This window comes from Liolophura sinensis, chromosome 8 (assembly GCF_032854445.1).
Source record: "Liolophura sinensis isolate JHLJ2023 chromosome 8, CUHK_Ljap_v2, whole genome shotgun sequence".
Lineage (NCBI taxonomy): Eukaryota > Metazoa > Mollusca > Polyplacophora > Chitonida > Chitonidae > Liolophura > Liolophura sinensis.
The window spans coordinates 52144319-52168853 of NC_088302.1; the positions used below are offsets into that span (position 1 = coordinate 52144319).

The following is a 24535-nucleotide window of genomic DNA, read 5'->3' on the forward strand; positions in this document are numbered from 1 at the left end:
GAATATTGTTTGTAAAATAACGTTACATTTGTTTTATGCTTTAAAAAAATCAGAAAATAACAAATACATGAAAGTATGACTAATGTATTCATGTTCTCCAGTTTTATTGCAGATCCTGAAATTGAGTACAAATGGACAAAATGGCGACTGTAAGCAACCACACGTGCATTTGTTTTTTTAATATTTGGCGTCTATTCCCCATTTTGTTTAACGTTTATATGTGTTGTATTATTCAAAGTATGAAGTTTAATATTAATGTTTTTGGTTTGTTCATGTCAAAATAGTATGTTGATAACTGTCTTTGTCTGTTGGTTGGGCAATTCCTGGCTTCCATTCTGACAGGGAGCGGAGGGACTGACAGTCACCTATGAGCGCTACATCTTCTTGACTAGTACCAGTACTTGTAGATGTATTCTTATGGGCTATAACGTAGACTACCTATCGAATGTAGAATGAAAATGTCCAATCAAACGATCAGCTGCCTTTGGAAATGACTGTGTGTTTTATGACTGACCTGTTGGCCCATAGATATCCTTACGTGTATGTGTAGCTCAGGGTGGTTTTGAATTCGAGACCGCTGGCATCCAAGCACTTCACCTGCATGAGTCAGTGGTCGGCAGACAATGAGGCGAAAGGTGACATGGGAAGGAACAGTATTGGTCCATATTTGTTGAAAAACTTTAGATAATAACTGGAAATTATAGTGTGTTACTGTTAGATAACAGACAAATCTGTGAAGAGATTTAACTTAAATGGAAATAGATGAGAGCTCCATAAGTATACCTTCTTGCTGGTGATTTTCTCCATAAAACTGCTGTTGTCTTTAACACTGACCTAGAAATGAACAGAAAATTTCTTAAGGACTGGAATAACAGACTAAACAGGAATAAAGATCAGATTTGAGAGAGGTCAGGATAACGCAAACAACTGGGTAAATATTTATCAAGTCAGTTTTAGTCAAAAAGAGCACAAGAGGAGGAAGGACAGTAGTTTCTGTGTTATCGTCATATGTGTAGCTGTAGTGGCAATAATGTACCTATCACTCCTGCGAGTGGCGCGTAAGCGCCGGGAGAGTTACGATGTGTTACATGCTCTAAAATGTGGATCTTCTGTTTGATGAGAATTATCAATAAATATCTTAAAAAATAAGCCGTGTAGCGATCCCAAAGTAGCACAGAATATCCCTGGCTTAACATGAACTTACCGACACCAAAAAATTCCGCTGACTAGCTCTCCTTTTTGCTGCATGGCTTATTTTTGGAGATATTTACTGATGAATGTCCTCAATCAGTAGATCAACATTTTAGAGGTCATAACACATTCTTGCGGTGGTTACATGCCAGTCGGAAGAGAAGAGAGGTACATTATTGTAACTAGTGTAGTTGACCCTTCTCAAATGTGATCTATTTTTTCCATGGGATATATTGTTCTTATTTTTAGGTTGTCCCAAACATTACAGATTTTGTGGGCAGAGTTCAGTAGCCTTTCATCTGACATGCACTTCACATCAGTGCTTTCTTGGCCTTAAATGAAATTAAAAAATAAGTAGTGAACTGTAGAAGGGAGATAACTCTTCTTACCTACAAGGACCCATGGTGCTCTGTATAGGTTGTTTACATCTTAAATATGTAGGACATTAGGCTCTTGTAAGTTAATAATGTTCCAGAAAGGTCAAAATGCTTAGTGTAAACCCTTGCTGGCTCAGTCAGATCCTTGACCACTGAGGTTGCGTGTCCAAATCCAGCTCTAGCTACTTTGGCTGGGGTTTACGAGGTGATGTGCCTGGTGATGTACAGTAGTTTACACCAGACAGATTTGTGTGCTCCACACATAAACATGATGGCTGTCATTTACCTGAAAAGACCGGCCCTGATGGTTCGGTAAGGTGTCTGCATCGTGGGTGATGGATCCAGGGATAATCTTGGGTCTGGTCATATCTAAGGCTTTAAAAGAGGAAGTTGTTGCTTTCCTCGCTTGGCGTTCAGCATTAAAGGGATAGTGCAGTGACCCATATCAGTATAACGGCTTGGGGGGCTTACTTGCCTTCGGTAAGTCTCAGTGAAGCAGCACTAGATAAAACAGCTGTGGAAATCCGTCTTGCAACAAGGAGGTACGTTACACATACACATTACACATTGCACTCTAAGGACTTCTTCATCGTCATATGACTGAAAATTATTAAGTACGACGTTAAACCCCAAGCACTCGCTCACTCACTCTGACTGAAAAGTTCTTCAAAAAGGCGTTAAAAGCTGATCAAAGAAATGAATAAACGGTGTTTTATCTTGGGTACTTATGATAAATTTAAATCATACTTTGTATTTTTACAGAGCAGCATGAGAGATAAGCCAAAAGAAATAAATTTTGAGAGCATGGTTGTTGATGTGTGTTTCCATCCTATGAAAGATGTATTAGCAGCAGGCGGAATAGATGGCTATGTCACAATGTAAGTTGATGTCTTTGGGAAGTGAACTGTTCTGTTGAAGATGTTTTGTTTCTTATTTAAAATTATTTTATGACAAACCATCTAATAACAATCATTTTCAAAAATCAAAAAGCATTTTTATTGTTCCCTTTGCATCTCAGAATTGTGGAACATGAAATTTTTTTGTTTTGTAATGTTGAATGTTACGCAAATCAGGGAATGACTATCTACAAGTATGTGCTCAAATAACAGTTAACTGATGGTTAATACTCCTTCCCCATTCACTCTATTGCCATTGTGATACTGCACTTCAGGGAGCATGTTGTGGTTGTTATTACACTTCTCAGTTGCAGTTTCAATTTGCTGGGACACAAGAGGTCAGGGTTCAATCCTTAGATAAGGAATTTGTGTAAAGATGCGTGGTGTACCTTTATCTCTCCCCAGACATTCCTACTCCACATCAGACAACAACCGCACACTGATGACTCTACCTCATCACAAGAAAGCCTGCAGATGTGTGCGCTTTTCTCCAGATGGGGGCAAACTTTTCACTGCCTCAAAAGACAGATCCATAAAAACACTGGACCTCAATGCATGTTCAACAGAAAGGAATTTCACAAAAGCCCATGAGTAAGTAGCTAATGAATTGTGCAGTTCTAGTTAACATTGTGACAGAGCTTGTGTGATCTTACACCAAGTTTATACCAAATGACTCATGCCTATTCATAACACTAACCTGCTCAAGGTTTTCTCTTTGAGACATATCACTGAGACTAAGGACAGAATTGGGATATGGGTCAGTGCAGAGGACTTGTTTAGATTCCTCAGATCTTTGTGTCCTATGCCAGCTATGTTATAATGGATAAACTACAAGTCAACAGAAATTCAGTAAAATTTGTGTGCACCATTTTTTTTCTTCAATTTCACGTGTATTCTTAACTGTGGTGTCAAGATGCATGTCTGTGCACCTGAGTTGTATTTTTATCTTCTTTTGAAGTTAATAATGACATACTATCTGGAATCCTTCAGATCTGCCATATACTCTATGCTCATCATGGATGAAAACTTTTTTGCCACTGGAGATGATGATGGCACATTGAAGGTAACTTCTCACAAACTTCACCACTGTACTTTTTTACTGATTTACAATATATTTCTTTCTGTCTTGAATTCAGAGCTGTACATGTATAGGTTGCCATGAAAAACCCGAAAACACATGGGTGAATTTTCACATCCCAAATCTGCGTGCTGTAAGTAAGGATAATCGGGGTAATACCCAGTCATTTTCACTCAAATTGAGAGAGTCGGAATGTCATTAATCATCAAATAAGGGAGAGAAGCTCGTGCAACATGTGTTTCTGTTTGGGAGATTATGTACTGTATTGTGATAGAGTTGTTAGGAAAGGCCATTGTATAATCCAGTGTTCTAAACACACTTTACCTTAATAGGGAAAAAATAGTGAAAAGGTAAATGGGGCTATTTTCCTGAACAGTGTTTGAAGTTCTTTCATGTGACATATACAGCACTTAATTTTGTTGTCTTTGCTTTTAAAGATATAAAGGGGCCTCCGTGGCTCAGCTGGTTAACGCGCTAGCACAGCATAATGACCCAGAAGCCTCTCACCAATGCGGGTCGCTATGAGTTCAAATCCAGCTCTTGTAGGCTTCCTCAATGGCCTTACGTGGGAAGGTCTGCAGCAACCTGCAGGTGGCTGTGCCCGAATTCCTCCCACCATAATGCTGGCTGCCGTCGTATTAGTTAAATATTCTTGAGTACAGCGTAAAACATCAATCAGGTAAATGAATAAATAAATGAATAAATAAATCTGTCTAGAATGCAGGGTGTATGAAATTTTTTTATGTATGAAAGCTTGGACATCAGTAAACCTGCTGGTATGGTTTTGTTTTATTTTTTTATGTTAAAAATATAGAAGGCAAATATTTGTATTTTCGAAGCTGTATAAAAGTTATTTTTAAAAATTCTAAATTTTTAGATCTAATTTTTATTCCATTTTTTGATTTTTCAGTGTCGTCTTGCTTGTAAAACAAAAGATAAACAGTGTTGCCTGAAATGAATCTTGCCTGTAAAACAAAAGATAATCATTGTTGCCTGAAATGAATCTTGCCTGTAAAACACGAGATAATCAGTGTTGCCTGAAATGAATCTTGCCTGTAAAACAAAAGATAATCGGTGTTGCCTGAAATGAATCTTGCCTGTAAAACAAAAGACAATCGGTGTTGCCTGAAATGAATCTTGCCTGTAAAACAAAAGACAATCAGTGTTGCCTGAAATGAATCTTGCCTGTAAAACAAAAGACAATCGGTGTTGCCTGAAATGAATCTTGCCTGTAAAACAAAAGATAATCAGGGTTGCCTGAAATGAATCTGCTGTTTATGCAGTTTTATTTATGTTTCTCCTTGGGTCAGATATGGGATTTACGACAAGCAAACGCGGTTATGACAATGAGGGAGAACGAGGAATTCATCAGTGACATGGTTGTTGACAAAGACAGAAAGATTCTAGCGGTGACCAGGTAAGAGTTGTGAGTGTGTAATGATGAGTGATTTCACCCATGAACACGTATTAAATTTTTTCACCACAATAAGCTAAACATCGTTCTTGTTCTTGATTTCAGTGGTGATGGAACGCTAACAGCATTTAACGTCAGGAGAAGAAGAATGGAGCTTCAGTCGGAATTGTTTGACTCAGAAATGTTATCAATCACAAAGGTCAAGGTCAGTCAGTGTCATATTGCACAACACTTTTAGCTCGTCTTACGAAGTAAGGAGAGATATTGTGAGAGGGGGATCAGATGCTGCTGGTGTCGGTGGTTAAAGTTTTTGGCCAGTCTTGGGTCTTGCAATGGTCACCCATAGTACACAGATAGCCAGTCATCGGTATCAATTTGCACATCAAATACCAAGGAAGTCTTTTACCTCATAGCTTAAGATTTTGCTCAGCTATTTACAGGGTTGCAGTTGCCTCCAATAGAACATTAAGTTGTGTACTAACTCCCCACAGTGTCTTTTACCACCTGTCACATGTTAAAAGAAAAGTGACGTCACAAACCAAAACTAATGAGTCGAATCCCAGTTCAATATATTTACCTCCTACTTATTGCATCAGGCCAGTCACTAATAAGCTCATAAAAAATGTGGTCACCACTTACCTGGGGATAGATGACCCACCACCATCAAGTGGCCGCCTGGCTTTGAGTACCAGACCCAGCCCAGGCCGCTGCACAGAGTATAGATGATGATCCACACCTGTATACAAGAGTGGTCGGTTGATGTCCACTATTCAACAATATTCCACTATATTCCATGTCCACTATTCAACAATACAAACAGGGCTGAAATATGGTCATTGCAAATGCCCTATATATACCACAAAAAAACATGCGTCCCACCTCAAAGTTCTCAGGTGGCGCCCCCTGGTTACATAGGGAAGTGAGTAACGAGCGACGCAGGCCGTCAAGTTCATACAAGCCTGAAATCCTCAAACATGCAAAGGCCAGTTCATATTCAAATAAAATGGTGGGCTTGTGCCCTTGGTGAGACGGGCGGTTACGAACCCAATCTCATAGCAGGGATTATTTATAACATAAACTCTGCTGTACAAGTCTACAGTAGGAAAAATCACACTCGTGACCCCACCACAATGATTTCCATGTCCATTATATATGCAGTCACTGCTCTGCAATCCTTACTCATACGATGAACAGTCGTAGTTGTGACAGTATAATAATTTTGGTCCATCTTGTTGATTTAATGGTAAGATATTTGCATTATGTAAAAAAGAGGATAATATCTGTGCATGACAGTGTCAGTCATTATGCTCTTTTTTGGGGGGGGGGGGGGGGGGGGGGGTTAAATATTTGAATGTATCACTTGACTTGAACCTTATGCAGTTTTACAAACTGCTCGATCAGCCGATCTACCGATATTCTCCAATTGTCTTATTATTATTCTTTGCAATATTATCTAATTCTCTTGACGTGTTTTGGAAATTGTTTCCATCTTTGATTTTGCAAACCAAAATCAGAAATTGAGTTTTTGGGGGGGGAGCTAAATTGATTTTGAAAATATTTTACTAATTTTTTTCCCCACAATGAAATCCGCAGAGGGCAGAGTGAGGAAACAAGATTCATATTCGCCTTGTATAATGTGGCTGGGTGGAGTGTCATGTCTAGTGTCTTGGGCATGATACATTAGATGCGGCATTGACTCACCCTGCCACAGGAAGACACAGTACAGTGGACTCTCTCAACACCAACACTTTAATTAACCGACATCACGTCAAAACCCACAACATTTTGTGGTCCGTTTTCTGCTCCATTTGACAGTAATGTTAATTGCCTTCAGTAAACCGACTCTTGTCTATTCTGAACACCGACAGTGGTTTGTAGTACAAACATTTCCAGTGAGTGTTAATCTGTCTTGTCTAATCCGACGCAGTGTGTTGCACGACATCCGACAGAGTCCGAGTTTGGCTACATCTTGCCTGTTTGCCAGGTGACTGAAGATCAGTCATGTGAACTCTTGCCTACTTCAGCAGGTGGTGATCTCCTGATACCCCGTACTTTACCTCCTGCGAAGATCAGAGTTTAGTCACTCTGTGAGTGAAAGATGAGTCTTACACTTAGTAGATCAGTGACTGAATAAAAATGCCTCAAACAACAGTTGCCATCACAATTTTCCCTGCCATTGCCGTAACAACATTTGACCATGACCAGTAGACCAGTAAAGCATTGCCATGTGAAAATGAACTTGAGTGATAGAGATCAATTTTTTGTAATTATGCATATGTACTAAAGTAAAGATCAGCTTCTTTCCATAGTTTGTTGCTATGCATCACTGGGCTCTTTAACAAGTTTAATTAAACATATATGTATGTACAGTACACATGTTGTTGTTGTTGTAGACTACTTGCCCATATTTAATACACCGACATCTACTGTATATATACATAGACCTAATGACTCATCATTGACCTGTCATAACCAATAAATTGTTATTATGATGTAAAATCAATCAATCAATCAATGTACCCAGATTATTGGTTAGTGTATCATCATCATGTTCAATTTCAGGACGACTCAAAAGTAGTATGCGGGACTGGAGATGGAATCCTCAATATCTTCAACTGGGGGGAGTGGGGGAATATTTCTGACCGTTTCCCAGGACACCCCATGTCTGTGGACTGTTTGGTGACTGTGGGGAGGGATCTCATCTGTTCTGGCTCTATGGATGGAGTGATAAGGTAAGTCATCAGCCATGAGATTATAATTCTGGTCCCCATGTCTGTGGACTGTTTGGTGATGGTGGGGAGGGATCTCATCTGTTCTGGCTCTATGGATGGAGTGATAAGGTAAGTCATCAGCCATGAGATTATAATTCTGGTCCCCATGTCTGTGGACTGTTTGGTGACTGTGGGAAGGGATCTCATCTGTTCTGGCTCTATGGATGGAGTGATAAGGTAAGTCATCAGCCATGAGATTATAATTCTGGTCCCCATGTCTGTGGACTGTTTGGTGACTGTGGGAAGGGATCTCATCTGTTCTGGCTCTATGGATGGAGTGATAAGGTAAGTCATCAGCCATGAGATTATAATTCTGGTCCCCATGTCTGTGGACTGTTTGGTGACTGTGGGGAGGGATCTGATCTGTTCTGGCTCTATGGATGGAGTGATAAGGTAAGTCATCAGCCATGAGATTATAATTCTGGTCCCCATGTCTGTGGACTGTTTGGTGACTGTGGGGAGGGATCTGATCTGTTCTGGCTCTATGGATGGAGTGATAAGGTAAGTCATCAGCCATGAGATTATAATTCTGGTCCCCATGTCTGTGGACTGTTTGGTGACTGTGGGAAGGGATCTCATCTGTTCTGGCTCTATGGATGGAGTGATAAGGTAAGTCATCAGCCATGAGATTATAATTCTGGTCCCCATGTCTGTGGACTGTTTGGTGACTGTGGGAAGGGATCTGATCTGTTCTGGCTCTATGGATGGAGTGATAAGGTAAGTCATCAGCCATGAGATTATAATTCTGGTCCCCATGTCTGTGGACTGTTTGGTGACTGTGGGAAGGGATCTCATCTGTTCTGGCTCTATGGATGGAGTGATAAGGTAAGTCATCAGCCATGAGATTATAATTCTGGCCCCCATGTCTGTGGACTGTTTGGTGATGGTGGGGAGGGATCTGATCTGTTCTGGCTCCATGGATGGAGTGATAAGGTAAGTCATCAGCCATGAGGTTGTAATTCTGGTCCCCATGTCTGTGGACTGTTTGGTGATGGTGGGGAGGGATCTCATCTGTTCTGGCTCTATGGATGGAGTGATAAGGTAGGTCATCAGCCATGAGATAATAATTCTGGTCCCCATGTCTGTGGACTGTTTGGTGATGGTGGGACAGGATCTGATCTGTTCTGGCTCCATGGATGGAGTGATAAGGCAGGTCATCAGCCATGAGATTATAATTCTGGTCCCCATGTCTGTGGACTGTTTGGTGATGGTGGGACAGGATCTGATCTGTTCTGGCTCCATGGATGGAGTGATAAGGTAAGTCATCAGCCATGAGATTATCTGGTCCCCATGTCTGTTTGGTGATGGCAGGGCAGGATTTTTCATTATTTTCCTGGAGTCACTGAAGGTGATGGACCATAAGGTCTTCAACCTTTTCATCCACTAAAGGACTGTTTTCAGTGGAACTAATGCATCCAATTATTATGAAAATGATGGTAAAAATTATTTCTTTGTGTCATTATAGATGTAAGCTTCATAAATCTGTGCAAATTATTTCTCATCAGCCTGTAATTTTCTCATAATGTTTCAATTAGTGGTTGCAGAAGCGGTTGAAAACGTTTCAGAACTAGGGTATATACATGTATATGATATACTGCTGACGTTCTGTTTTAGAGAGGAGGCCTAGAAATATTTGCCATTAATTTCAAATCAGATGAAATTACTTTCTTTGTTCGTGGATGCTCTATTCATGGAACAGATTGCTGCATGGAGAGGTGGTTTTCATTATCACATTAACACATTAACAATGAAACATGTTGGTAATTTATATACATGTTGTACACAATTGTTCACATGTGTTCAATTTTAACATACATGTGTATGATGTACATGAATACATCCTTGGCTCCCTCATCCTTGATTTATAGTTTAATTTAAAGTACTAATATAATATAAGACATTTATAATATAATATATATTTATGATATAAGACAGACATCAGACAATGATATAAGACAATGAATAATGCTTAGCTCAGCTTTATTTCTTCCACTCTCTCCACTAGGGCAGTGAACATTGTACCAAACAGATTTGTTGGAGTTGTGGGAAAGCATGAAGAGTTTCCCATCGAAGGGTTGAGCGTCTCCCGTGACAACAAGCTCTTAGCCAGCTGTTCCCATGACAACACTATCAAATTCTGGAACATTGAGAACTTGGGCAAAGAGAAATTTGACAGCTCAAAGAAACCCAAGAAGGCAAGCAAGACAAAACTGTTGGGCTCTGAAGCTAAGAGTGACTTCTTTGCTGATCTGGCGGGGGAAGAGGCTAAGGCAGCTGACAAGCAGGATGTGGGAGGTCAGGATAATGAAGACTCAGGCAGTGACAGTTCAGATGATGAAGATGACGATGATGAAGACTCTGGTGGAGATGATGATGATGGAGATGATGGTGATGATGATAAATAAAAACTTGCCCTGCAGACTAATATGTATTTTTTCTGTACATGATGCATCAGTCAGTTTGATTCATAATTTGATAAATTCGTACAGCATTTCATGTCCAGCTGATGGTGGATTTACCTTCAAGATGTGAGGAATACCGCTGTATAGATTAACACTTGATGGATCAGAAAAATTTGTGTTTATTTATTTGTTTGGGGTTTTACACTGAAGACTTTTTCAGTCAGGTTTATGTGAAGGAAATGAAGTACAGTAGATAGAAACCACTGCCCTTGCCAATAACATTGTGTCTATGCCAGCGAGAGTTTGTTTAAACACATAACCTCATTGGTCAGGGATCAGTCTCGTCTGCAGAGTGGACGCGAGATGATGAGGAAAAATGCAAGCATTGATGTGAAGATAATACACAAAACATCACACCAATCCACAGTGAAAAAACACTGGGCAAATCATTCATTTGAAGGTTGTACAAAGATTGATGAACCAAACAATATTCGGGAGACCCAGGAAAAAACCCAGGTCGGGTCATGCCGAAGACTTGCTGCTGCCTCGCTTGCCGCTCAGCACCGAGACATAGAGCAAGGAAACATAACTGGTTGGCCCGGTGTCTGTATAATGTGACTGGGTGGGGTGTCATGTCTGGTGTCTTCGGCATGATACTTCAGTGGTGACAGCACTTTGAAGGCATGGACTCACCCTGCCACAAGAAGACGTGTAAGCATACCTAATGACTCCAGTCATCATATGGGTGATTCTTTCATTCCGTATTAAACATTGCGGCCAAGCCAGCGAGTGTGGGTTTAAACACATAACCTCATTGCTCAAGAATCAGGGAGGAAAAATATGAGCATAATTGTGAAGCATCACACCCAGCCACAGTACAAACTCTGGGCAAACCATTCATGTTAAGGTGGTGCAACGATTGGTCAGCCAAATAATATTGTTTCTTTGCTTAGGGGTTTAAAGCATTTATAAAGTAATGACATCTTGTGAACAGTTACCAACATGTTAGATGATGGAACGACACCTTTCTGACTGGTCTGTTTTCGCATGATGATCGAATATAACAGTAAATGGGAGTAAGCTGCCAAATACTTTATTTCTCCTGAAGTTTATCATTTTTCAAGGGGCACTTTTTACCTGATTCTGATTGATGAATCTGTCCTAGAGGGAGAGGGGCCTCCACTGTCAAGGTGGTTAGCTTGCAGGCTTGGCACAATGACCCTGGAGCCTCTTACAAATGCAGTCACTGTGAGTTCAAGTCCAACTCATGCTGTACGTGGGAAGCATGTTCGTGGGAAGATCTGCCAACAACCTGCAGATGGTCATGAGTTACTTGTCTCCACTGGCATTGAGGACAGATGGCTGTTTTCAAAATGCAACTGTCTTTTACAATGCTATTTTAATCATGCCATTGTAAGATTTATTTATTTGATTATTTTTATTATCTCAAAAGTATTTCGCTTGTACAACGACAAACATTACAGTGGCAGAAAAACTGGGCTCAAACCCACGGCTCTCCGCAGGTTGCTGCCATACCTTCCCACATACAACCTGAGAGGCAGACAGCATGAGCTGGGCACGAAATTAATACAGCGATGGCATCGAGTCAGGTGACAAGTCACATATCAGCACAAGACAAGTGGTCGCCAACGATCACACGGGCATCGCTGGCCGCGTATTGTTATCAAGGCTTCACAAGCAGCGAGTGCACTGGGATCTACAAATTCCCTTTCCGAGGCTGGGTTTGAACCTGCACCTCTTAAAATGTATATGTACATCGTTGGCTGGTTTCCTGCACCAGACATCAGATCGCGCTAATCGCTTCAGGCTTCAGGCACAGTATAAGTTACCGCACCAGATGACGTCACTATCCTCGGGTCATTGTGTCCGATATACAATCATTACTGTTCTATTTGTACGCATCTTTGTGACACCACGGTGGTGTACATTGTCACGTCACATTCTAGCGTTAACGCATGACAGCCCTTTTATACACCATACTTTGTTTATAGGTTTCCCCCGCTATGAATGTGTTACTATATATTATAACCAATCGCAGGACAGATAGCGCTGTAATGTGTTTGACGTCTCAAGCATGGCACGCAAAATACATCGGGGAACCTCACTAATGTACATCCACCCTCTGACAAAATGGATAAATTCTACTCGTGTTGTTTTTGAAGTAAGTGCCAACGACAAAGGCAAATAAGACATACTCCTTTCTTGTCGGATTGATAGTTTAATATAAAATTGTTGAAATGTTTCTGATAATTTCTAAAATAAATCATGACACTAACGAAAAAGTACAAAAAAAGATGTAAATCAGGAAGGTAGTAGCATGCAGAAATGGAAAAAATGACCAAAATTGGCTGCGAATTTCATAATATTGCACAAACTTCTAAACCGCAAGCTATAATATTGTACTTAAAAACCAACATCTAACAAAGAACAATTTTCACCCCAAAAACCATGCAAGCACACAATGCTAAAGCAGAGCTAACCATGAATAACTCCACAATTTCACTTCTACAAATCTGCATGCACCAATCAGTAAACTACCTTCCACGTGAAATTCAGCCAGGTTTTACACATTTCACAAGACTTATCACCACGCTTTTGGTCATGATGGTTATATAACTTTATCGAAGATTGATTTAAGTCACTTTGTTGGTGCTGTCATTAAGATCTTCATTCAAAAAATGTTAACACGTTTGTACATGAAAAATCTATACTTGTCCAGATAAGTGTCCCACATAACCTAGCTTTCACAGAATTAAATTTCTGTTAGCACAACATAAAATCAAGGACACAGAGAGATAATCAGGCGACATTTTCCTTGACTATGTAATGCACAATCAACAATTAAACACAGTATTCACCTATCAATCTTTGAAAGCATGAATGTACATCTGAGAGACAACATAATCACGCGTGTAACAACATACTCGTAGATACATGAACAGGTTTTCATATGAAAGCAAATCCTCTTTATCAATAATGTTAAGCATCTATATACACTGTAAAAAAAAAATTCTATTCTACAAGTATAACTTAATACACGTTTGCGTAAAATCAGAATGTACAAAAAAAATTGGCTGCCCCTTTGCACTAGCATTTAAGATGTTTAGGTTCTTCCGAGCACATGGCATAACTGTGCATTTTAGCTTTATGTATATGTAATGATATTATAACAAATTTTGAATGTAATTTTGCCATTATGATTTTAGCAACATGTCCATATACAATGTAGTAACGAAACTTTCTGAATAATCTTGTACATGCAAGTGGAAGCACTTCATCAGCTACCTGTTTGTGCAAAAATAACAGATATTTCCTGGGTTTATGCAATGTTACATGAATGTCTATAGTTCTTTGCTGTGACAACGTCTGATTTTGTACTACTGGTAATTAACATGAATACAGCGTAAACATATGTTACATCACAGGATGGCCAAGTAGCTTTGTCCATGCTGTATACAGGTACATCAAATAGGGATTGTCAAGTCTGCTTTTATACTATTAATGAATAGCCAGGAGTTTGCTCAGAGATTATCATTCAACTTTATAAATGGTACACCTAAAGGACAGATAGAGATGGTTCTGTAAACAACTTGAATACTAGGTGATACACGTATGATGAAGAAACATCAAGTACAGAACAAATCAGAATGAGGAAAAAATGTAATCTGGAAGATGAATTATTATTCACTGAATATTAGGGTCATATTTGTTAGGGCACTACTCTTAAAATGTACATGTGGGCTTCAGTTATAAAGCAAAACATACTACATGTGTCTGCCACTGCAAACACTTTCAGTACCAGGAGTTCATAAATGTAGTCGTTGCTCTGAGCAAAAAGTCAATATAATGACCAGCGAGTGCTTTATATATAGCCCAGTTGAATAACACACAGCGATTGGCCAGTTAAATTATTAGGTTTGAGGATGTCAAAGGAGAAACTGATTGGTTGGTCCAATCGCACAGCTGATGCCATTGATTGGTTAATGAGATTCCAACCAAGTTGCAGATCCTATTTGATTGGTGTACTAGTTAAATCATATGGTGGTTGCCAGTGATTGGTGGATAGGAGGCTGGAAACAGCGCACATGTTCCACTGGAAGGTTATCTGAGTCGCTAGACTTCAGGTACTTGTTGAGGACAGAGAAAATCTGGTTGTTGAGAATCTGGAACTTTCTGACTCTGTCCACCATTCTCTTCAGTTGCTATATCAAAATAAAAATATTTAATTCAGAAAAATCACTTTGGTTGTTTGACATAAAACTTGATCCCTAAACATGAAATGAAAATACGAATCAATGATTTTAGAAGAAATTAAAAAAATAAAAAAATGCATGGGTACACTTCAGATGAACTTGTTCTAATCAATGACACATAGTTCATTTATTTATTTCATAGGTGCTTGACATGGTACTCAGAAAATTTTCACTAGTACGACAGAAATCAGCTTTACTGGTTGAGGAAACTAGAGTATACGTTACGATGTAAATCGTGATTTCATTACAGTGAAATGTTAGGAATTTAGAATGTGTGAAAATTATTTGATTTATATATCTGATTGTTTTTTAATACCATACTCAATAAATTTTCACTGATATGATGGTGACCATTTTTCTTTCTAGCCAATTTTAGCAGAACATGTCATATTGGTGGAAGTCCAGCGAATTTCATGTCGCCAAGACAATTCAGAACACATCAAAAGTTTTTTCTTTTGGTCTTAATGATTAATGATTTTGTTATTAATGATTAACGAGTCTGTAAACAACTCACAATGCCCTTGACATTCTCGTCCTTCATGTCCACCCTGTTCACTCTGAGGATGTGGTAACAGAAGTCCTGCGTCTCAAAGCGTCTCTGTTGTCCCAACAGGATAATGAGGGCACACCCAGCCCAGTTCAGTCCTTCTCCATACAACTCCCTGAAGTAACAACAACACTGTATAATCAGATTCTGAACCGTTTTCCTCAGTTTCCATCAGGAATAAATACTTATCAACACAAAGCTTGTCAGCCCAATGTATGCATACACATGACTTAATTTTGCAACTGAGGACTGTCAGAAGTCAACTTGAATGCATAACTAAGTGACCATCATACACCAGGGCCCAGTTTCACAAAGATGTCGTACATGTATGATAATCACACATATAGGACAGTGGTATGGTATATACTGACGTGCAAAACATCATACAACAAATGTACTATAACAAAATTGTGAAAACTGGGCCCAGTAATGTTCCGTTGAAATATGAAATCTTCATTTTGACTCACTATTTTATGTTAGAAGAGAAAAAAAATCATATTTTCCCCCTTCTCTAACAAGCATATCTCTATGAAGTCAGGTAGTCTTCACAGAAGCTTGTGTGTAGCGAGGTAACATTTGCCTCATGTATTCACAGTTCTGGATATTATGATATAAGTGACAAACTGTGAGAAGATGATAAGAGATACTCTACAAATCTAGGCTTGATGTTCATTATAATGGATACAGTAAATTTCGAAATATTATCGAGGGGTGTTTTATGCATCTTCCCTAACAATGATCTCAAAAACTGAGGTCAAAATCAGCCATAAATCAGCCATCTGTCCATGTGAAACCAATAAGTTTGTTTATTAATTGTTTTTAAGCTTACTATTTACAACACATCACAGGACAGGGATAGAAGATAAAAAGGTCTGCTGTATGTATATGGTAGACATCTCATTTTTGGTTTTTGAAACACTTTAGCTATTTAGTTTACAGTTAAGAAATCTATGAAACATCCGGTATACATACTCTACAGTGAACTCATTTTCTCCCACAGGCATACAGTAAACAAACTGTACGGCACTCCACAGGCGATGGAACTCGGTACACTCATCAATATTCATGACACCGTTGGCAGGGGGTGTTCCCTGCCAGATACCGTCACCAAGGAACTCTTTTATCTTGGTGAGGACAATCTCAAACATGGACAGGCCACAGCACAGCCTTTCTCTGGTCAGCAAATCTCCCTCTCCAGCGATGTTGGCTTGCTGAAAAAAACAAAACATACAAAATACAATGTGACTGATCACACAGTAGCAAAAGAGAACCATTTGATTTCAAACAAGATCCAAAGCTGAACACTCTTTTCATCTTTCCTACTAAGTGTGTTGTGTGAGGAAAGAACAATTTACATCATACGGGCAGAATGAATAACAGTAGCAAAAACAGAACAGAAAAACCATCTAATTTTTTGGCAAAAACAGGAAAACTTTGGATGCCAGGGGCCTGTTCTACAAAGCAGTCACAAACTGCGCCTGGCGTAACTCCCATGCAAAGATGAGGGCATACATCATCATAGATATGCTTGATGCCACTCGGTAGTATTTCCCTGATCATCTGATGATATTTTGGACAAAAGTTTACCTTCTGTGTTCCCAGTTTAGTAATCATTGGGACGACCTGTAAAGCTGCATACTTGTTCTCTAGTCTCTTCATCATCACCTTCAGCTCCTGTTCCTTCTCTTTACGGTTATCTCCCTCTGCACAATAAACACATTGCATTACAATGGGGATATTTTCATCTCACAAATCGACAGTGTTTACTATAGCAATATGCCCAGGTTATCCTGACAAATATTAACAGATATACCCTTATGTTTACTACTGAGAGAGGTCCACCTCAGAGTTACCCAACACCAGTGTTCACTATAATTAGCCCACTACTCGTACACTTGCAGCAGGCTTCTAGCATTCCATTACAATTCTCCAACATTTAGCACTGTTGAATGGGTGTGGAATTAATACTACCTTCTGTGTGGCTATGGTGCTCAGTCTGAACTTAAGCATACTTTCAGCATTTTACAAACCACTTGCAGGCTAGGTTACCAATACAGAATGCCTAGTTTTTGCGTAAGACATTATAATGTACATGTATAACCTTCCTCTTTGAGATAAAGCATCAGAACACGGAATGTCCACTCTCTTCTACGGTGACCAATAACTACTCTTGTGCTCAATGATGAGGACAGTAATGACAAGAGAGCACGTTGTAGTGCAGCAGCTCACCTTTGATGTGTATAAAGGGTTTGGGGATGATGTTCTGGAATGGAGCTGCATGTTTCAGGTCACACACCTCTTCCTGACTCTGTAATTATAAGAGTAACAAGACTACCTCAGGTGCGTTTACAATTTCATGCATACACCATATCCTTCCAAACAACTTCAAGGTTTAAACAATGTCACGTTGTTTGAAGTAATACTCTATTTCCTCAACCTTTTCGCATATGAAAGAGCAACTTTCAGTGCAATTTATCTGCATTTTTAATTTGATTTTGGAGACAAAACTACATTGGTTAATTTGGCCAATTCCAGGGCTTTACAAAAAGTATTATCAGCCTGCACAGAATAATGTGCTCAGAATAGCTTGAGTAAGCACCTTGCAAATGTGACAAGGTTAAAGAATTACAGTAAAGTGTTGAGAATTTAATCAACTTGCTTTAGACATGTTGCCCTGAGACATTAGTAGTGGCTGGATGCTTCATAGTCAGAGGCAATATAGACTATCTGGAGACAGGAAGTGCAGTCTTTATCATGTAAACACTTCCTGAATTTCCACAAAGAACTATAAATTATCTTCTCCAGATCTCCAGACTTATCTATGCCAGACACATGTGCCAACATATTGTAGCGATTTGTTTTTATATATATATCTTCTTAACGATACAGATATCCCAGTTCCAAATCACACCATTTACTACAGGGGAAATCACAATATTGGTAGCGTGAAGCACCCAGTGTCGAACTCTGGAACAATATCTGTATACTGCTGGAGACGTTCGCTACTATGGATTCTTTTGAATGTCAGCTCGGTCAGTCCGTGTCATTCAGTAGTATGTTTGGGAAAATCACTAGTTAGCTCTGAACTTTGAATAACCAAGAAAAGTCCGAATTTTAAGTTTCAACAAACAGCAGCAACAGTTTTATTAAAATAGAGTGACAGGAGTATGTTGATATATATATAGGTAAAAGTGCCAGTACTGTGTACAAGCACAACATCTGTACTTCGGATGGTTCAGATAACTGTGTTAGGGATATCTCAGGGAGGTATTAAACCTAGTACTGCTGTGATAGTGGTATGTCCTACTGGTGTCATATAGACAATATGTCAGCCATGTGTGGGGACATTATCCGTAAATAATACTTTCAGGTCTTCTCTGGGAGTAACAGTTCCAGAATTGGTCCAGTAATAACTTGGGAAAACGAGTTTCAAATTCTGGGACTCGGTGTCTCACTGTGCCGAAACTGGGAATCCCAGTCCCACGATTGCTCAGGGGCACTTATGCACAAATTCTCCCAGTATAAATGTTTCAGCTCATACTTGGGAATTATAAAATTTTGGTCCAGAAAATCCCAGTGACAAACTATTGAGATATACTGTCTCAATCATGGTTGGGAATATCAGTCTCACAGCCTGGGAAAGTCAGTCCCACAGCCTGGGAACACTTGTGTCACAATTTGGAACTAGCAGTCCCACTGTCTCTAGGTATGCTCTAAAGCTGAAATCCCACTTCAGTGCTGACAACTTATCTAGCTACCACTTTACACTGCTTATATACATGTAAAATACCTGCCTTAGAAAGCTAACTAGGTGGAAATTTAGATGTTAACACGACGGTGGTCCGAGATCATCTGGGACTAAAAGTGGGAATTTGCCCAGTATTTATAGTCTACGCTCATAAATATTCATGAGTACCAAGGATGGTACTCAGAGCACTGATTGGCTAATACCAAAGTAACAACATCTGTGTATAGAAATACTATACATGTACATGCGTATCTAATGTCTTTCTTTTTCTTAATAATGGAAAGATGAACAATAACTTGTAGGTAGAAAGGAGATGAGCTTGTGGAGTGAAACTATTTACTTTCGCCCCTTTTGAAACTCTTCACTATGAGTTTAACACTAAAGGATGTCGTAAAGTAGACAACCTCGTCTAGCGGCAGTTCACCGTGAACGACGATCGTGCGCGGCGAAGCAACAACAACAACCACAAAAAATGATTTAGTGTCTTAAACTTGGTATAAAGGATGTTTTATGCCAAAATCATGCCACAGTCAGTGAGTACTAATGTTGTTTTAACTGGAAAGATGCCGTACGTGGTTTGTTACAGCAAAAATATGTCCAAAAGTAATGGAAACTCTACTCGAAGTTGTCACTTCAAAATATTAACAATGGCGGATGTTTCGCCAAACTTAAGGTCGCTAAAAAAAAACTGTTGTTTGCAACCTAGTCAAACAATATCTGATCACCAAGCTTGGAGAGAAACTCCTTCAACATGTCAGTGTATTATACGTGAAATATGGTGTTCTAATTAAGTCATCAAGTGTTAAAATTCTTCCGTTGGAAGGGACAGGGGTCCAGGGAAACTGTGTCCTTCAAAAGTTATATTAAGGCGCCAAAAACAACTTGCTCTCATGAGTCCCCAAAATATCCTGTCTCTATATGTTACAAAAAAAAAATATATATATTTCAAAATATTCCACAAAAATTCTAATTTAATTTAAGGACATGTCTAACCCATAAAAATTTACATTCTACCGGTAAAACCTGTGTCTACGTTATGGACAAGGCAGAAAATTAACCCCTAACCTACCATGCAATTATATGAAATAATATACTGTCTCTAGCAAAATCGCCACATCACCCCCTCCTACAAATAATGCTCGTCCCGAGCACTGCAGTGCTAGAGACAAAATATATCATGGAAAGGACATCGCACATGGTAACAGGTGAGTTATTATCACCTGTCAAAAATAATGTACCAGTATCATAATCATAAACCATATGTATATAATTGTGGAACAAGATACATTAGTACTGAAACTCACAATTATCAGTTCTAGATAACTGTATCTCAACAGTCCTTGGTAACCTGAAATGTTCAGATAATGTTCATAGTTCATGTATCTGTCCTGACTAGACCCTTGTCTCTATATACAAGCATGGGTATGGATTATGTAACTACAATTCTAAACTTTAATATGAATAGGGTAAGAACTAATAATGAAATTTCGATTTTGTGTCCTAAAATGTTCACTCTTCAAGGATTCTTCTGTTCCCACACAGCACACAGCAGAATGCCACCGGCGACTTGATAATCTCCTCCTTGACTGTGGTCACCTTACCTCCCTCATAGGTGGTGGTTTTCAGATGGTGTACATGGGCGTAATGCGGTTCTCCCTCCTCCCTTGGGGTGGTGATCGATGATATTGGTGTTCCCGCTGGCTCATTTGTGAGGGCACACTTAATCTGTCTCAACAGTCCACGGTTTATAAGTGGTTCCCTCATACAGTTTCAGTCGATCATAGTGGACTAGTTTCTTCTTAGCTCTGGGATGTTGTTGGACCCGGTATACTGTATCATCAAGTTTACCAATAAACTGATATGGCCCAGTCCAACGACATGCCAACTTTGGAGATAGCTTTTTGTGACGTGCACTATCGTACAGCCAAACAGCATCGCCTATTTTAAATGTCTTCCCTTTATTGCCGACGTTATAATTCCGCTTCTGACGCTCAACACTTCTCCATTGAACCTGTCGAGTCCTTTCATGTGCGATTTCCATGCGCTCACGCAGTTCAACAGCATAGTCTGTTCCCTCTGTTGCTGGCATCTGTGTTGGTCTGCCTGTGATCAAATCTAGAGGTAAATTTATTTCTCGTCCTAACATCATCATAGTTGGAGATTGCTGTGTTACGTCATGAAGTGATGATCTGTAAGACATCAGTGCAAAAGGCAGTTGCTTGTCCCAGTTACGTTGGTCCTTGTCTATCATCATATCCAGTCGATCTTCTAAGGTTCGATTAAAGCGTTCAACCATTCCGTTGGATTGAGGATGGTATGGTGTAGTACTGGTCTTCTGTATTCCAAGTAGATGACATACCTCTTGAATTATACTGGATTGAAAATTTGTCCCTAAGTCTGTATGTATTTGTTCAGGTACACCAAATCTACAAATAAATTCCTTCACTAGTTTATCTGCAATAGTTTCAGCTTCCTGGTTTCTAATTGCATAGGCCTCTACCCATTTGGTGAAGTAATCCTGTATGACTAGTATATACTGATTTCCCTTCTTGGTCTTTGGTAATGGACCCAGTACATCCATTGCTACTCGCTCCATTGGAACTCCAACTATATACTGTCTCAAGTTTGCCTTTGATTTCCCTCCTGAAGATTTCCTCGAATTACATTTGTCGCATTGTTTGCACCACAGTCGAATATCTTTACTCCAGCCATACCAATGATATCGTTGTCTTACTTTAGGGATAGTTTTTCCACAGCCTAAATGACCTGCTGTTTTAGAAGCATGTAATTCATGGAAAACTTCTTTTCTCAGTTCTGCTGGAAGAACTATCTGGTAGTGCCAGTCTAGTCCATCTTCTGTTTCCCACCTGCGATGTAGAACTCCACTGATTAGTACTAGCCTGTCCCACTGTGCCCAATAATACTTGGTTGTTCTACTTTGATCAGAAACTGTTGTCCAATTAGGTTGTTCTTGATTTTCTTCTTTCGCTTTTATTATCCATTTCAGATTACTGTCGCTTCGCTGCAGAATAGCAAGATTTTCATTCGACCACCTGTTCTCTGCTGATGTCTGATTCGTTGTCTGCAAAGATGTGGGTAATTCTACCTCGTTGGGTTCTCTGTTGGATTTCAGTTTACTTTGTTTTCGTGTTATTACTGCTGTGACATGGGTGCGCTTTGGACGGGTCTTATACCGCCTTTGTTTCTGCTGCTTGTACGTCCAATTCTTTGGAATCCATTTAATCTTTGTTACCACAGTTCCAACTGCCCCGGAATGCTCTGTTTGAACTTCAACATCTACTGGAGTAGCTGCTGACCCTGAAACTTGTTCAACAACATTCACAGATGCAACTGGGTATCCATGCTTATCACACCAGTTACATGGAATTCTGGATAAAGCATCAGCATTACCATGACGGTTACCAGGACGATGAACGATTTCAAAGTCATAGGTGCTGAGTAACCCCAACCATCTAGCCAACTGTCCTTCTGGTTCCTTGAAATTCATCATCCAACGTAATGCACTGTGATCTGTTCTGACTGTAAAATGACGACCATACAAGTAGTGTTGGAAATATTTCACAAAAGTAACAACAGCTAATAATTCTCGACGGGTGACACAATAATTCCTCTCTGACTTGCTTAGCGCTCTGCTGGCATATGCAATAACTTTTTCTTGGTCATCTTGTATTTGGGATATCACTGCACCTATCCCAAAATTACTAGCGTCTGTATCAAGTATAAAGTCTCCGTGAGAACTGGGAAATGCGAGTATGGGTGCACTGCACAACTTTTGTTGTAAAACCCAAAATGAAGTTTCACAGCCTTCAGACCAAATAAATTCTTTATTATTTTCTGTTAATTTGTGGAGTGGTTTGGAAATGGTCGCAAAATTTTGGATGAAACGTCTGTAGTAGGAGGCTAGACCCAAGAAACTCCTGACTTCAGTAACTGTAGTTGGTGTGGGCCAGTCCTTAATTGCTTGAACTTTCTGTGGTTCTGTGGAAACACTCTTAGCAGAAATGATATGACCCAAATAATTTACTTCATCTTGAAACAGGTGACACTTCTTTGGTTTAAGTTTGAGTCCCGCCTCTTTGAGACGTTGGAATACCTTCCGTAGATTGGTGATAGCTTCATCAAAAGTTTTACCAAATACAATGATGTCATCAATATAGATCAGACATATTTCCCATTGATACCCTGCCAGTACCAGTTCCATCAGACGTTCGAACGTGGATGGTCAATTGCATAAACCAAACGGCATAACTTTAAACTGCCATAACCCACTTCTAGTTATAAATGCTGTTTTCAGTTTAGCCTCATCGTCTAACTCAACCTGCCAGTATCCACTTGCAAGATCAAGCGTAGAGAAACATGTGGCTCCGTGTAATGAATCTAATGAATCATCAATTCTGGGTAAAGGATAAGCATCCTTCACTGTTACTTGGTTAAGGCGTCGAAAGTCAATACAGAAACGCAAAGTCCCATCTTTCTTGGTGACAAGAACAATTGGTGATGCCCAAGGACTGGAAGATCTTTCAATTATTCCTCTTTCCAGCATGTCCTGTATCTGTTTATCTGCTTCATCTTGTTTCTGCATTGGCAGTCTACGAGCTGGTTGACGTAAAGGTAATGCAGCTCCTGTATTAATACTGTGTTTGATTCCCTTTGCTCTACCCAAATCTGCATCAGACTTAGCAAAGATGTCTGCATAGGCCAGGAGTAGTGACTTCACTTTCATCTTGTCTTCAAGCTTCATATGTTTTGTACTTTCCTCGAACAAGTTGGTCACATGTTCAGGAATGTCTTCAGTGCTATTATCGTTTACATGTATGGTGTGTACAGTGTGTATTTCTTCATCACTCTGTTGCTTAAAGTTCTCTTGAGTTAATACCTGGTTAATGTTTATCACTGGACTCAGTTCGGCTATTGTTGTACCTTTGTATATAGTTTCCATTTCCACGCCCAAATTTATAATTGACACTGGAATTTTCTCTGTCTCAGTGTCCACTAATGTCCTCCCAACTAATAAATTTGTTTTCTTGGAAATTTTCTGTAGCGGTTCACATATTGCCCATTTTCCCACTAACTTCTGATCCTTGAATGGTTTTGTGGAAATGACAATCTGTTGACCAGGAGAAACAGTAACAGTTTTATCAATAACCAGCCAACAACAACTAGTTACATCTGACAACCTAGAGCATAAAAGCTGCTGTCCTTCACAGGTAATGCACCTCCTTCTCGGGTGAATTTCACAATCAAATTTAGTCAAGAAGTTCATCCCTATTATTCCCTCACACATAACATCAGCAATGATAACATCTATGTATGTGGGACTGGATAAAATCCTAATATCTAGTTGACACATCCCGAGCACCTTCAGTGGCTTATGATCTGCACCTTGTAATCTCAGGTTAGTGGGTACCAATTTCGGTCGTTCTATCTCCGGAATACTGCTATAGACTTGACTCGAAATTATTGTGACACAAGAACCGGTGTCCACAAGAAATGAAACCATGTTACTCCCTATAGATCCAGTAACAAACATCCCACTACCTAGATTCTCCATCCCTATCTCAAGTACCAGTTCTGAACTTGAAGACTTCGGATGATCCACAGATTTCATAGTGATGTTCAACCCTGATGACTTCTCTCTGCAAGTACTAAAATTTGTATTGTTTAACTTCTGTGAAGTTGATATCTGTTGTTGGGGCAGCCTGGAATTTACAACCGGTCCTCGCCCCTCTGGGTCGGTTGTCCCCCTTTTCCCGAGAAGTGTTGACGTTTCCCTTTGTTCAGAGGACATTCACGTCGGTAATGTCCATATCGGTGAC

The 24535-nt window shown here is 39.6% G+C and overlaps 2 protein-coding genes across 5 annotated transcripts in view; one reads left to right on the top strand and one right to left on the bottom strand.

Annotated features, from left to right (window-relative positions):
- The first annotated feature begins 136 nt into the window (after nucleotides 1–136).
- LOC135472537 (WD repeat-containing protein 55-like) lies at nucleotides 137–10317 on the top strand. Of its 3 annotated transcripts, none has more exons than XM_064752085.1 (8): nucleotides 137–149; nucleotides 2331–2446; nucleotides 2870–3055; nucleotides 3455–3527; nucleotides 4853–4959; nucleotides 5062–5161; nucleotides 7519–7688; nucleotides 9733–10317. In XM_064752085.1, exons 1-8 carry the CDS (start codon nucleotides 141–143, stop codon nucleotides 10130–10132), a joined length of 1161 nt encoding a protein of 386 aa, XP_064608155.1. In that variant the 5' UTR covers nucleotides 137–140; the 3' UTR covers nucleotides 10133–10317. The 3 variants fall into 3 exon arrangements, with proteins under 3 accessions (XP_064608155.1, XP_064608156.1, XP_064608157.1); XM_064752086.1 differs by lacking the exon at nucleotides 137–149 and adding an exon at nucleotides 873–931; XM_064752087.1 differs by lacking the exon at nucleotides 137–149 and adding an exon at nucleotides 1751–1773.
- A 3021-nt stretch (nucleotides 10318–13338) lies between these two features.
- The window catches only part of LOC135472532 (cytoplasmic FMR1-interacting protein 2-like), a 41397-nt gene continuing 30200 nt past the window's right edge, over nucleotides 13339–24535 (bottom strand). For both annotated transcript variants that reach the window (XM_064752077.1, XM_064752078.1), the window contains exons 24-28: nucleotides 17180–17258; nucleotides 16538–16653; nucleotides 15923–16161; nucleotides 14918–15065; nucleotides 13339–14352 (exon numbers count right to left, since the gene is read on the bottom strand). In XM_064752077.1, the coding sequence (XP_064608147.1) occupies nucleotides 14185–14352; nucleotides 14918–15065; nucleotides 15923–16161; nucleotides 16538–16653; nucleotides 17180–17258 (750 nt within the window). In that variant the 3' untranslated portion in view covers nucleotides 13339–14184. The remainder of the gene's footprint in view (nucleotides 14353–14917; nucleotides 15066–15922; nucleotides 16162–16537; nucleotides 16654–17179; nucleotides 17259–24535) is intronic.